Genomic DNA, 15,051 nt, shown 5'->3' with positions numbered 1-15,051 from the left:
AAAGATACTAAAGAGCAAGAGAACACAGGGTTTTTTTCATAAATAAATCAATACCCCCCAGTTTTATCCTCAAAAGGCCACGCCTCACTCCATAACAGCCGCTCCTCCGGAGTTATCAATTCTCAATCTAAGAACCTTTCTTTCACAATCTCAAGTCTCCTAACAACCTCATTATAGTCACCAGGAGATACAGCTCCATTCCAGCCTGTATACACCCCTATTTCATCAATCACTCATGCTTTCCTCTCAATGTCCCTCTCCCATTTGGCATACTCCTCACTCTGTTTATCTAAATCAGATTTTATGTAGTTCAGAGGACATAGTACTATTAGATTGCCATGATCATCTTCCCCAACCAGTTATTTCCATGCATCATCCCTTAAGATATCAGCAAGAAGCTTCTGGACATGTGGCTCCCCATCATCAAATATCAATCTAATAAGACTTAGTATCTCAGACACCAATATCTCCCGGTATTCAAATGCACAAAGCAAATCTAGGGCTTCTTTATAGACTTATGACTCATAGTAAAGCCAGAGTGTCTATATAAGAAATAGCTCCTTAGCAGTATTTTTGTCTTCTGCATTAAGTTCTTCAATATTCTCTGGAAGACTAGGTTAAATAAAGCATTATAGCTTTGGACCGTTATACTCTATAAGAGATAGATGGTGGGCGACAAGAAACATCAGGTAAATAGGAACTGCTTGCCAGTCTATGATACTGGTTATTTTAGTAGGATTATGTTTGTCAACAAAGATATTATCTATGTGTAGGTCATTATGCCAGATTATGCCCATATTAAGTGCATCACCTTTTGGTAGGATATGTTGATAGATTTTCAGAAAATCTTATAAAACAGAGACTTTTGCTGCTTTTATTGGATGGTAGCCACCAGGCCCATTAAAAATACCCTGTTAGCAATCTTAGGGAAATTCTGGAAATTTTTTTAGACAGGCTAGTTCCCACTGAACTAAAGCATCTATAGTGCTCTTCATACTTAACCCTGGTAGGAGATGCAATCAGCCTAATAAGTATATAGTTACAGAGCTAGAACAGCTTACAGGGTCCTCTGTCCACATCAACTTCCCCTCTTCTATCATCAAACTAAGCTCACCCTGTTGTGGGTCCGATTGCAAAGGTCTAGTTAATTTTAATACTCTCAGATTCTGAAACGTCTTAACAGCAGTATAATGAACCATAAAATGGGAACTTTGCCTGAGAGAGTGTGCAACTAATAGAACCAATCTGTTTCACAATAGATAATTTATCATAAGGCTTGAGGTTCTCCCATAAGCAGCTAAGCTTAATATCTTGCGCCTTCTCCATGACAATATACTCTAAACCTAGCTTACTCTCAGTACTCCGGGAACAGTAGGTGAGAACTCTGGGAATAGGTAGTTAAAGATTCTCCCTTGCCTTAAAGAAGTCAGTCTAACTAAGATACTTTGGTCAGAAATTGCAGGATTTCACACATATTGTATTGTTGCCACTTCCGATGCAGTTGTATAGTGGGTAGGGCCAGCATTAGGATTCAGGATCTTAACAACTAGCTCAAACCCATCTTTCATGGTAATAAGAAAAGCCTTATTAAAGTTTCCCTCTAGTAGCTTTAAGACATTAATGCAAACTATATTATCTCCAGCGGCTTCCTGAGCAACTTGAATTAAGGCATTCAAATTAAATAAAATGTATCTACTTTGCAGCTACTTTATTTCATTCCAGATCCATCACTAAGCTAAGTATGTGTAAAGGTCCTCCAGATCACAGTCTGAAACTTTGTGAGCTTGGAAAGGATATTATCATGAAGACACAATACTGAAAATCTTCATTTCAGAGATTTGGCCTCTCCTGCCTATGTGTGAGAGCACCTATAAGATGCTCTCTATCGAGTGGTAGATAGCGTGGTAGTAGCAATGCCTTCGTAGTTGAACTAATCGCTGAGGTGCGAGCATCTCTCGCACCTCAGCGGAGATGATATCTCCGTGGGTCACGTGCTATCCACGTGACCACCCACAGTTCGCTACATACATGTTCTTTGTGTCTAACACTATGATAGACAGTGGCTAAGACAGTATTACATGTAATCTTGAGTACTTAATAATAGATAGAAAAGATAATTTCTTTGTGATTATTGATGGCATTTCATACAGGATTTCTTAACAGGACGGAAGTTTGCCTTCACAGTTTTCAAGGATTCCTCACTATCTTGAATATTCTTGCTTAAAATTATCACATGATATCTTGTGCACCAGTTAATCCGACACTACACAGCCATTTAGATATAAGCTAAGCAGGCTCTGAGAGGCAACACTTCATGGTCATTAATTAGGTTCAAGATAGTATGCGCTGCGTTGGCACAACTTAAGGTTTATCCTAGTGTGAATTGAAGGTTAGGGTAGTGCGCTGAACCTGGCACTTAGAATTAACAAGTGGACTCTTTATATTTCGCGCAGAGACATCAAATATAGAAATCGCACCTTAGGTACTACAGAGATCATCTAGATTAGCCGCCTGGCAAGCGGCTGCATTTGGTACTTTTTTTTAGCTGGTAATATATTTAAGGATGCTATCATCATGTACAATACTCAATAGAAAGCTCTTCCATATCTTCCCCAACAGCTGAAATCTTTCTATCTTCATCTTCTTATTGAGTTAATTGTACTAAAAGTATATTTGTCCCTATAAGTCAATCTACAGAAAGCTATAAGCATAAACTTATATAACATAGTGACACAATGATGACTATAATTAAGAGGGCCCTTCAGAGCTTGTTTGCAGAGGTAAAGAAAAGTAATTCAGCAATGAAAAGGATCCTTAATCCACCATAGGATGAGTCTTTTGCTGGAAGCCATATTTATCCTGCGGCCCTGCCTGGGACAAAAAGAAGGATGAAGACTTCGGTGTCTGAATTGACTAAGGGCCATCTATGAAGGACAAACCCAACATGGTCAATATTAATTCATAAATTAATTTGAAAGCCAGGAAGAAATCTCTGCAGTAGCTTGTCAAGAAGCATGGTTCCCATAAGAAGTATGTAACTATTTAGGTGGATGTATAATAGGTTATAGGATGTGATGGGGGAAAATATGGACAAGCTTCAGGAAAGGATGGAATCTGAGATTAATAAGATAGCTGGCCTTTGATTTGCATAGTAATGGTGAAAGTGTTTAAAGGGCTGATCTATCAATCCATTATCACCCTTCAATATCAATAGCTATGAACTCTTATTTGTTCTAATTATGTGCTGGGATTACTTCAGTCAATAAACAGTTATCAATCCCCTGCTAAGCCTTTCTGACTTTTAAGACCCTTAAAAAGCAGTAGTTAGCTGCCTCACTTCTTGTGTTTATACAAGACTTATGTTCACAAAATTCAGTGGCCTAGGGACAATAAGCACAGGTACAGTAAGTGGCGCTGGTGGTCACATAGCATTGCTGGTAGATAGTGGTGCTGGTGGTTGTATAGTGGTGCTGATGGTTGTATAGTGGTGCTGATGGTTGTATAGCGGTGCTGATGGTTGCATAGCAGTGCTGGTAGTGGCATAGCGGTGCTGGTGGTTGCATACTAGCAAGACCTGTCAGACAAGGTGGGTTGGCAGTTGGCTTATATCGAAATATAATACCACTAGGCTAAAAAGGTGTCCGGACATTAGTCCTATCAGTCCAGGGTCTTATACTTTTCAACAGCTTATCCACTTTCAGCCTCAATGTGACCCACCCCAAGGTCGAACTTTAACGCACCTATGATCACCCAGACCTGATCTAGTCTTTCCACACTCTATACTTTGGTTACTTACTCCACATACCGCTACGCCCGCGTTACCGTCTGGCAAGGGCAGAACCTGAGATATCTGACAGTTTGATCCTTTGCGAGTAGATCTGAGCACTACCATCTTTTTGAAAGTTAATAATATTCCTCATGGACTCAGAGTCAAGGCTATTAATTAAGATGCTCCCATCTGTATATGCTAGTATGAGGACTGAAAATACCAGAGTCTGCATCTGCCCCATTTCTTCCTGCAACTGATAATATACAGGTAAACATTCATTCGATTGCCTCTGAGAGCATTTATAAAGCTTCAGTTTGAAATGCAATAATCACAAATTTTATTTATGCTTTATATATCCCTTCACAAGGGTAAGTAATTTGGAATGTGTGACCTGTGGCAAATAATTTAGGCAGATTTCCACTTTAAAGAGATATGAAGAGATGCGTGAGTTTCTCAGATAGTCTCCTGAATCTATCTAATCTAGTTTTAAACACCCTAGATCACTCAGGAAAGCTGCCTTATCCTATTTGCAATCAGGAATTCACCCAACAAAAATACATAAAGCAACATTTTGCATAATGCCACAAGACAAGCAGCTAGTCTCCAGTGAGGAATAATCCCCAAGCTAGTCTGGTCATGGAAATAGACTTCAATCCCAAATGGATATTAAACCCAGTGGGACAGAGTGTTCTCTTCGACAGCCCAAAGACCATGACACTTCAAAAGCACAGCTATCCAGAAACTGCATGCAGAAATGGCCCAGATTATAACCAGAGATTGATTGACTCTGACAGAGGTGTCCTAGAATTCTCTGCTGTTCAAGCTATGGTGTGGTCTAGTACCACCTTCACTGAGGACCTAAATTAATACAACCTTGAGGCTCTACAGAATGTTGATGATGTCAGTGGAATAGAAGGAGTGCCCACTCTAACCAGTAATATAAATCTCTCCCAATACAAGCAAGCAGACATTTCAACAGACCAGTGCTTAGAGTCTTCCCAGGAAGCAAACGCGCAACAGTATCAGATGGGCTTGCCAGGGTCATTTCCTCATTACCAGACAACACAGATGCAGCCTAGCATTATTAAGGAATTAGATCAGCATCAGTCAATCATCTACCCAGAAGCATGGTTGAACCCAGTTTACATCATTAGCATGCCACAGGTTATTCAATCAGTGCCAGCAAGCGCTGCAGGATAGCTATTAGTGCTATTAGAGGCCAACCAAAAGTAGCTGCAAGTACATTAATAAAAGCGCCATGTGATTTAAATTTATTGTCAGTAACTATCATACTGGATGATATCTGCCTAATCAACACTGATTAGCTGGAATCTATTCAGGCAATAGTGGGGTAGGTATAGTGGCTAATCTGATATAATACTTGTCATCTTCATGGCTATAACCCCGCTAATAATCTGTGATATCCATCATGAAGGTGACTTTATTTAAACCCAGTCAACTCTCAGTAATTTAATTTAAGAGTAGCACATTAGTTATCTTTACTAATGATATTATGCTTAGGGATGGACCACTCCTTCAAGCCATCCTATGTGAATGAAACCAGGCACTCTTAAACATCCCAGACCTTCCATCCGTGCCTTATCTTCTTAGTGAAGGCTTAGTCTGTTTTATAACCATACACTAGTAGGCAAAGGAGCTAACAGCAGTCTATTAGAACTTCCAGCACCTAATAGGATGAAACTATCCCAGCCCATTTGAAATCCTTTCAGGCTTGCAAGTCTATAAGTTTAAGAAGAATTTGTCTATTAAATGGATCCCAAGGGCCAAAATAGACTTATTGCCCATGTGATGCTAGATGACATATATGTGACACCCCCTGGTGGTGAGAGGGTGTTGATTGATTGATTGATTCCTTACTCCGTTTCGGTGCCGGGCTGGGCCATGCCGGAGGCTCCTAGTGAGCAGCGACTATCTAACCAATGGCCGTCTTTGCAGACTGACGCCATCGGCATACATATATATATATATTTCTCAGGCACCTAGGCTAGGCCGAACCCTCATATCTGCCCCCGTTTTGGCCCCGGCCGAAATTGCTGAGTGCCTCATATATCCATCCATTTTGGCCGGGGCCGAAATCAGTGAGTGCCAGCAACCTTGCTGCCCCGTAGAAGCCCTCCTGCCTAGGTGCCCGTACACGCCCAATCTGCCTAGATAGCCGCCTACCCGTTCGGATGTCGCAGATTCCCAGGCCTGCGAGGGTTTCGGGGGCGTCACCACCAAAGCGGTGCCGATTGGGCGGGCCGATCCCGCGGGGTGCGCGGGTCGGGGCCGCGGGCAGTGGCGCCATACCGGTGGGAGTGACTAGTAGTATGCGATAGTATGTGATAATGGTTTGTCAGCCATTGCCTGCTGGGGCTGTCTGCAGCTGCGCGCTGCTGGGGGCGCTCGGCCCAAGCCATGCTGGTTTGGTGGCCTCCGCCAGATACATCAGCCGGCCGGTGTTCAATATGAACCTTGCAGCCCGCCGCACGTTCTGCTTCTCTGTCAAGGCTTCCACAAGGCCTCAGGGGGTCCCTTCCAGCCACGTCATGCATTGAAGGTTATCATATTAGGTGCAGCTGAAGAGCATGTGGTGAATCGTCTCCGGGGCCCTTCCGCATGGGTAAAGGGGGTCATTGGCTCAGTTAATAGTAGTAAGATAGTGATTCAGCCTGATCTTCCCAGTGCGCAACTAAGCTAAAATGCTGCGCTCCACAGGGGTGAGGTTGTCATAGATCGTGATTGAATGCCTGGTGACCTCAGGGAGGAAGCACTGGAGGTGTCCACCATGCTTAGACTACTGCCAGGCCTCCTCCCATTGTTCCTTGGTGTGCTGCTTGATCTAGGCATCCAGGGGCCCATGTGTGGGGTGGTCTAGGAGCATGACCGGCGGCAAGGGCCCGCACTGCCTGTCAGTGAGGCCCTGTCGCCATCTAGCTGCCTCCTTTGCTTTCTAGTCTGCAAGCTTGTTACCAGCAACTCCTTGGTGCGCTGCCAGCCAGTGAAATAAGATATTAAGTACTGGGTCAAGCCAGTTGAGCAGGGCCACCAGCTCCCAAACCAGATACTGGCCGGAGCCTTGCTTTAGGGTGAGCAGCGTGTGCAGCGCGCCTTGGTTGTTAGAATATATCTCAGCCTGAGTCCATTAGCTGCGGGGCATTGACGCTGCCCAGGCGTCACGTGGAACCAGGTCTCACTTAAGGAGCTGCAGGGCCAGCACCAGCCCCGCAACCTCCGCCACTGGCACCGTGTGTTCGAGATCCGTCCCCAGGTAATACTAGAGGCAGATGAGAGGGTCTAAGCATACTGCAGCAGTGCCCACCTACTAGTGGATGCCTGACCCGTCTGTGTAGACCTGGATAGCCTCTAGGTATGTGATACAGTAAATGTCATGGTGAATTACTGAAGAGAGTTGACAAGAAGATACAATGCTGACCAAGATGAAATATTATCATCAACTGGGACCAGATCTCTAGTGAGACAGTTACAGTGTATGCCAAGATTTAATGACAGAATGCCGTCTCCTCTAACTGCAGTGGTGTGGAGCCCTAAGTACAGGTATAAGCTGCTTAATAAGAGGCATACAAAGTCATGCAGTTGCAGGAATGCGACTTCCCATACAGATAAGAGTGTTGTGAGTTGAAGACTCTATTAACTAGACAATAAAGCTTCGTATACGGAGTACAGTATGGTAAAAAGATGAACCCAATCGAGTTCCATCGACCCTGGAGTTTATCCGTGAAATGATAACTGAGCGATGAACTTACTCACTTCCAGATTCCCAACGCGACTGACAGCCATCCAAGTATATTATTAGGCATGTCACCAAGATGGACCTGTTTGGAAGTGTAAAGGCACACCCAAATAAGGGCAGACGCCCCCGGAGACTCACACCATTATGGTTAAAGCCCTCTGCTATCATCTCCTCAAGAAGACCCGTTCATACCTTGACGAGATGGCGATATTCCTATAGGATGAGTTTCAGCATTTCTACAATTGATCAAAATCTCAAGAGAGTGAAGCTGCCGTGAAGCTACGTTAGCCTAGGCGGCCTGGTTCACAACCGGAAGGTTCAGGCCCATCACATGTATTGATTAGAACTAGAAAATAAGTTGTTCTTAAGCTATTACCTAGTCACATATTCTCAAATAATTGGTTAAACACATTCCAAGTTAAAGACCGCACTTCAAGGCTATCCAACTCTCTGTATCTTGGTCGTCCGCGCTATAGTTATGGCAGCCTTCATTCACCATGTACGCATCCTCCTTCCCATCATCGTTAAAGCTGCTGTTGTCATATGCTGTGCAGACAGCGCCGGTCCCCGTCAGCTGCCATGACAGGGGCTCAGTCAGCGTGCTCTGATCGCACAAGATGTACGTATCACTGCCGGCAGTGTACCACTTGCAGGAGGCGCCCGTGCTTTTGTCGGACGTGCCAAGATCGGCGATCACCAAGCACTGATCGCTTATCGAGTCCAGGTTCTGACCATCCACCACATAGTGGTCACCAGCACAATTTACCTCGCTGTAGATGCTCATAGTCCAAATGCGGTTGCGGTGGCCGCTGCCGCTGTGGTTGTGGTTGTGGTTGTGGGCGTCAGGCCGGCCCATGATGACCAACTGGACAGATAGTCCGAAGGGTAGTCTGTCTCAACAGGCCAGGTGGTCATAGTCGTCATCACGGCACTGGCAGCCTCATCACCATCCTCATCATCGGCAGCAGCGCAGACCCCCTGACTTAGACTCCACTCCAACTTGTTGTCGAGGGTGGTGTTCAAAACCCGTTCACCAGTGCCGTTATTATAGAGTGTGAAAAGGTCGTCGATCTCAAAAGGAATTGTCGCGCTTTTGGGGGCCGGTGGCGCCAGGGGGAGGTGCGGGTAGATGTTGCCAAGCGCGTTCTGGACGTATTTGGCGAAGGCATACAAGGTCAGACTGTCGGCGTTTTGAATGGTCCATTTGCCTGTGGCCCATCCCAAGCGCGCCAGTGCTTTGCACATCCGCGGCCCGTAGGCAGTGTAGTACCTCATGACGCCCTTGTTCCCTTCCTCGTATCCCACCTTGATGTCAGAGACATGGTGAATATTTCCACTGCTTGAGGCCATCGACACCCAGTCGATGTGTAGCAGTTCATGAATCCACACCAGGGCCTGATTATTGTAGTAGTTATTCAGGTCGGCGTATTCCCCGGGAGTGTGCGTGGTGTCTGCCCAGTACATTGCGTCCTTTAGCGTTTGCAACGAGAAGTACTGCGGGCAAAAATTTATGGCTGCGACCTGGTGTTTGGGGTCCTTCTGCACCGTGTAGGCAATGGTGTTGACGTCTCTCCCGCATGAGCATTGTAACCCCGGGTCATCGCACCGGACCGCAATCTTCCAGGCGAACCAGTCGAACGGGTCGAGAATCTTCCAGCCGGGCTGGATGGTGGCAAGGTTCAGATATATAGCCTTGTAGTTGCTCCACTGGTCCTGATTCATCGATGGTGGCCCCAGGTACTCGACAGCAGCGGCCTCGTTGAAGTCGATGCCAGCCTTGGCCACCTTATATATGTAATTCATGATCTTCCAGGACTCCACCCATCCCGATCTGATCTGCTTTTTCTGGAGAGTGGTGCACCCGTCCTCGCCAGTCAGCGCCGTCCCTAGGATGGTAAGGTTAAAGTCGGCGAAGTCGGAAATATTATAACCACTCGTGGCAATCGCCTCCGTAATCTCCTGCTCCGCCTCCGTAATCCTCTGCTCCGCCTCCGATATGCAGGTTCCAGGTGGACAGTAGCCTCTGCTGCAAGTGAAGTCACAGAGGTTGTCAAACTTCTTAGGCTGGCCGGGAGCTGCCATACCAGCACTCTCGCTCTGGGCCGGTGGTTGCACAAGAGGGCCTGTTTTGGTGCAGGTACAAAGATTGATGGGACAGTAGCCGAAGCTACATGCATACGAACACAATCCGAGGACTGCGCCGTCTCCAGTGCCAGCAACGCAGGCTGGCGGCAGGAAGTCCGAGACTGTTGGCACCGGCATGGGATGGTGTCACACGTCCCGGATGGACAATAGCCGTAGTTGCAGGCAAAGCTGCATAGGCCCTTGTAGTTGGCATCTTTTCCTTCTGCTGGGTAGCCTGTCGTTCCTGTCGCGTTAGGCTTAGTAAGGGCAACACCCATCTGCTCGCAGGTGCATGCGCCGACAGGGCAATACCCGTAGGAGCAAGTAAAGGTGCAAAGAGGATTGAAGTCGTAGGCGCCCTTCCCTTTAACACACACCTGGTCTTTCAAGTCGACTGAAGTAGAGGACGGACCATACCACCCCCCTCGAACACTTCCTACCCACGCATTGAAGTTGTTGAAGCCCCCATCACATGATGTGGTGATGTCGATGGTTTTGAGGAAACTCGTCGATGAATCACGAACAAACAAATCGACGGTAACCATGCCAGGTGGTGCAGCGACGCTACCGAACCAGATACCAGCATCAATATCACCGTCCCCTTTAACGTCGGTCTGCGGCATAGAGTCCCACTCCACAGCATGACCATTGACATACACCGCAGCGTTGCCGTCGCTGAATAATGCCATAACCCAGATCCGGGCTTCCAATTTATCCTTTGGGTCGAATTCAATCTGCAACTGAGAGGCGGTATTGAGTGTTGTCCCCCCAGCACTGCAATAGTCTAGCGGATTAGGGCTATACCAGAAGGTAGCTATATCATTGTCCATCGAGGCACTTCCAGTTTTGTACAAATCAATCAAGAAAGGAAGCATATCGCGCCAGGCGTCATGGGGATAACCTGACACGTAGTTGTACGGAGCTTTACCAATATCAAGGGCAGCCAAGGCGTTCTCGCGAATGGGACCAATATAATGGGATTCACCGTAATCATTCCAAGAAATGATTTCAACGAATTCTGGCATTGGGTCAAGACCGAAAAGCTCTTGCCATCGGTCGAACCAGAGGCTACCACCATTCCAAAGCCAGTTCTTGTTGTATCCTGGCAGATTGGTGTAAAACCAAGGAGAGATAGCCATCATATATGGCTTCCCGTCCAGATATTGTATATATGAGGCATCGGTGTAGGTATCCATACCCTGATTTCCCCATGGCCACGCAGACCAGCTGAACAATCCATCAGCAACGCCATTTGCCAATCCCACCGCTGGCTTGGCGCCGACAGAAGACCAGTCCGGCATAAAGAAGCAATTTGTCTTTGCTTTGATCGTGACCCAGTCAGCTGCATTACCAGGTCCTTCGAAAGTAGACACGAATGGCTTTCCGTCGTACTGGAAGTATGCAGAGTTGGAACCGTATTTTTAGATCATACTGATGACAACATCTTGGTCCCATGGTCCATTGCCAGCATAGTCAAATGAGAAGAATAGCTTGAATCCCTTCGCATTGGCAGCAGTGAAGGCCATTTCCACGGAAGCGTCATTGGTCTTGTCTTCCCATGCCATGTTGAGGGCGAACGCATCGATATGGGCATCCTGGGCCAATCCAATGTCGGACTGCCAGTCAGAAGCAGTGTAATTCTCTGAGTTTGTGACCTTAAATAGTATTATTGTCCTTCTCGCTCATTTCAACAGGAAAGTTTCAGAATGGACGGAGGTACCATGAAATGTGCAAACACAGCTTTCGCATTTGCCTGGTGGATGACCTGAAAGGCCATCACCATGGCAAGCACTGCAAATCGGTTCATTGTCGCGAACGTGAGCGAGGGGAAAGGTGTGGAAACAGACAACTACGAGACAAGTGCTCTTTTATATCTCTTTCCTAAAGGCCCAGTCGCCTCCATGGCCGAGCGTGTATCGACTGTTAGGGCTTGTTTCTAGCTCCACCTCAACCACGAGCAAGTGGGATTCTCAGCTACACCATGGTGTTCTTCCGTAAAGGGTCACATCTCCGCCAACATTCCGACGCTAGGTAGATAGAAAGAAATTGCAGCCTTTGAGGTAGCATTTGTGGCGGTCTCGAAAGGGGACTAAATGACCAGTCTAGCGTTGAGCAGTTTCGGAGAGCCCTAAGGCAGTATACGACAAACCCAAGTACTTCATCTTGTTCTTCATTGCAGGTGCCAAAATAGTCGCTTTGTCTGGCTTCGTATGAGTCTGCAACAAATGGCATAACAGCACATATATACATAGTTAGATTTCCCGTTCGGATGCTTTTGCAAACGCCTGATATCTCAACAGCTCAGTGAGCATTGGAGGGGTAAACTATAAGCGACATTGTGATACTTCTCAAGACTAAATGATACTACCTTACTTAGTTGCCCCCGGTGGTTTTGTAGTACGGTGGTACTTTGCAGGGAACGAATAGTATTCATTCTGCCGCTATCTAGTAATTATCTGTTATTTTGTATGACCTCCTTCTGCATTGATTACTGGCTGACACGGTAGTACTTAGCCTACATGCATAGGTTTGCTTAGAGAATCGTCGATTTAGCTAGCTGTTTGGGTTGGCGGGTGATTGGTTGGCTAAATCCCACGGTCCTCGGATAAAAGTTACAGTCTTGCACCACCTATGCTAGTCAAGTCAAGGAAGATCCAGATAGGGGCAGTCCTTGGGGTCAGCGTAGAAGACGCCTCCCAGCTTTTCGATCCATCTGCAACGTTCCTCCATATCATGCGCATTGTGGATCCGCGCTGCCCCTATATCTCCTGCGTTATCCAATGTCGTGTGTAAAACCCATACACCACCTCCGGCCGGCCAGCCCACTCGGAGATAGACATCCGTAGGCTTTGGGTACCTTAGTTCATGCTCCAAAACTTCATCGGATGCTCTTCGCCACCAGGTAGCGCCGAGGCGACGCACTTTTAGACATTAGACATGCACAACAAAAATAAAAAAAAGGAAAGTCAGGGGAAAGGAGAATGGTAACTGACTCCGGTTGCAGTGTGCGTCCTCTTTCGCTTGCCAGTCGGGATCTAACTTAGATGGGCGTTCGGTGTTATTGAACCGGTCGAGTCCAAGAAAGTCCAGTTCTACACCGAAACAGTTATCCAGGACATAGACACCACCCTTGGAGGGGTACCCGAACACCTTCACCCCAGGGCCGGAGCCGTAGCCTACCCAGACACGACCTTCGGGCTCATGTTGCACACAATCGATCCTCTCCATTTCTGGTTGTTGCTCTTGTGCTTGTGTTTGAGTTCGTGCTTGTATTGTTGTTTGGAGTTGATGGGGGAGAAGCTGCCAACATGCGAGGACTATAACTGAAGTAACCAGACAGGGAAATAGGATCTTTGCAACGGTCCGCATTATTGTGATTATTTTCAATATCATTATTATTAATTGAAATGGAAGAGGGGATGTCAGGTTCTTGACTTAAAGCTTGCCGGAGTAAGCACCAGGGGCTAGTAATATGGTTGGTCTGTGCACATTCGCCAAGTTTCAGAGTAATACTTATGGATAATACCACTAAGGTAGGCTAAACAAGTGTCCAGTAGCCCCGGCCGACATGCTCACCAGCCTAGGGTTACATCTCCATGATCATTGCGATTAAAATACTCAACACCACTTCAATAAGTGATTTTTTTCCTTTAACCATCCTCATCTTCTCATCTCAAAAAGTCTTGAATATTTATGCCCCTTAATCCAGAAGCAAGCTTAAGGATAAAGGCCTAGTGTCAGGAATGATTACTTCCGAAAGTGTTGTCTCCGAACTGAGAACTGTGGGGCCTTAGGCGCTAATCTGATAGAGCTCTAGCCCGTCGGGCATATGTACAATTTCTTAACCTCCCTCTAATATTAAATAGAGGTTCCAATTTCCTCTTTCAGGCTGACACGGTTAGCTCTAGAACCGTTGGTTTTGATTCAAGAGCGGCTAAATTATTTCTTCTGGTCGAGTTTTGAAACTGAGCGAATGCTCGCCAAGGTTTGTCACCTCAGGACAGTGATCAATACAATTGAATAGTGGTGTTGAGCACCTGCTCCGGTACTAAAGCGGCCGCTGGCTGGGTGAAATTACAGGTGCCCTTTATGGCCCGGTAGCGGTCATTTTGGCGTCGATTTCACAGGTTCTCAATTCTAGGTGTTATTACCTCGGCACATATTCTCAAATAATTGGTTACGCAGCCGCCCACACTGAGCTTGCCTCGAAGGGGCCACCAGCCCTTTTTGTTATCTAAAAGAAAGGATTCTAAGGAGAAAGGAAAAGTTCTCCCAGAAAGTGGGCGATAACTGAAGGAGTGGGACCAATGAGTCACTCACTATTTTGCGCTTTTGTTAAGGGGCATCAAGAACTTCCTTCCCAGCTCTAGCCCATGATTTGATAGATCCAATCGTTTCCCAACAGCGGTTAAACAGATTTCAAAATCGTCCAGCATTTAAGAGAAAAAGAAAAGGGCTAAAAGAGCATGGCGTTTCTTGAAGCCCCAGAATGCAATTCAGGCGGAATGCGGGGTCAGATAAACGTCGTTCGGCCAGCAACAGCAGCACATGTTTCAACTCGGGATTGCCTGAAGGTTCTGAATTCTCCAAATATTCCTTAGTAGCACGCGACCACTTACCGTGTACGGTAGGTGGTTCCACTTCGCATGTGCTCACGCCTTCTTGAACTTGTGGTGCATCCTGGGGTTAAGCCATGAATCCATGAGATGCAGCGGAGGTCGTAGTTTCTCGCCTGGGCCGGCCTCTCAGAGGGCCTCCATCAAGGACGTCACAATATTGCATTACCACATCCGCAGCTGCATCGTGACGATTCCATTCATCTTCCAGCGAGTTGGAGATCGGATAGGACAAAAGACATTGCAAAAGATTACCGTTCCCCTTCAGGACATTGCTTGGAAGATACAAATCCTGCGACAATCATTCGGGCACTTTCATGGCATAAGGACAGTCTCAAATTTCTTACATTCGACTTCCGTTCGAGAGATGAGGATGAGATCTTCGATCAAAGTTCCAAAACTTGAGTCCTTAGAGGAATTCCTGAGTCTTGAGACGTCAAATGTCAATCAGGACTGTTTGCCTTGGGTTGGTAAGACTTGGGTATATCTCTTCCACTACCCCTCGTTCTTTTCTTCCTTTCCTTTTGACCTCTCACTTTGCCGCTTCTTAACCTACTGGACTTGGTGTGGCAGGCTTGACGCATGCTGGAATAGACTGTCACAGCTATTTCTAAATGGCTAAGGAGTTGACGCGATAGGTCAGGTTTCTAGTACTGATAGAAGAAGAATTACGCAGATGCTTACTCCTCCTTAATCCTCTGCATCCAGTCCTCCTAGCTTTCCAGCACCTTCGCCACACAGTTTAAGCCTATTATTTTCTAAATTTCTTTAAAATAGTCCCTTCTAAT

The 15,051-nt window shown here is 46.3% G+C and overlaps 2 protein-coding genes across 2 annotated transcripts, besides 4 other annotated features; both read right to left on the bottom strand.

Annotated features, from left to right (window-relative positions):
- Nucleotides 1-3,442: 3,442 nt before the first annotated feature.
- Nucleotides 3,443-3,564: a microsatellite.
- Nucleotides 3,565-6,344: 2,780 nt separating this feature from the next.
- Nucleotides 6,345-7,133: a mobile genetic element.
- Nucleotides 7,134-7,473: 340 nt separating this feature from the next.
- Nucleotides 7,474-7,785: a mobile genetic element.
- Nucleotides 7,786-8,303: 518 nt separating this feature from the next.
- Nucleotides 8,304-11,454, bottom strand: NFIA_030580 (uncharacterized protein; the record flags this gene model as incomplete). The annotated part of the gene is made up of 4 exons (XM_001262521.1): nucleotides 8,304-9,646; nucleotides 9,703-11,004; nucleotides 11,080-11,302; nucleotides 11,368-11,454. 4 exons carry the CDS (start codon nucleotides 11,452-11,454, stop codon nucleotides 8,304-8,306), a joined length of 2,955 nt encoding a protein of 984 aa, XP_001262522.1.
- Nucleotides 9,469-9,517: a microsatellite.
- An 836-nt stretch (nucleotides 11,455-12,290) lies between the features above and the next one.
- On the bottom strand, nucleotides 12,291-12,875 carry NFIA_030570 (uncharacterized protein; the record flags this gene model as incomplete). Its single annotated transcript, XM_001262520.1, has 2 exons — nucleotides 12,291-12,568; nucleotides 12,641-12,875. 2 exons carry the CDS (start codon nucleotides 12,873-12,875, stop codon nucleotides 12,291-12,293), a joined length of 513 nt encoding a protein of 170 aa, XP_001262521.1.
- Between the last annotated feature and the right edge of the window lie 2,176 nt (nucleotides 12,876-15,051).

Source organism: Aspergillus fischeri, genomic scaffold (genome assembly GCF_000149645.3).
Source record: "Aspergillus fischeri NRRL 181 1099437636261 genomic scaffold, whole genome shotgun sequence".
Lineage (NCBI taxonomy): Eukaryota > Fungi > Ascomycota > Eurotiomycetes > Eurotiales > Aspergillaceae > Aspergillus > Aspergillus fischeri.
Note: the sequence above shows the minus strand (reverse complement) of the source record. Positions and strands in the feature narration are given on the sequence as shown.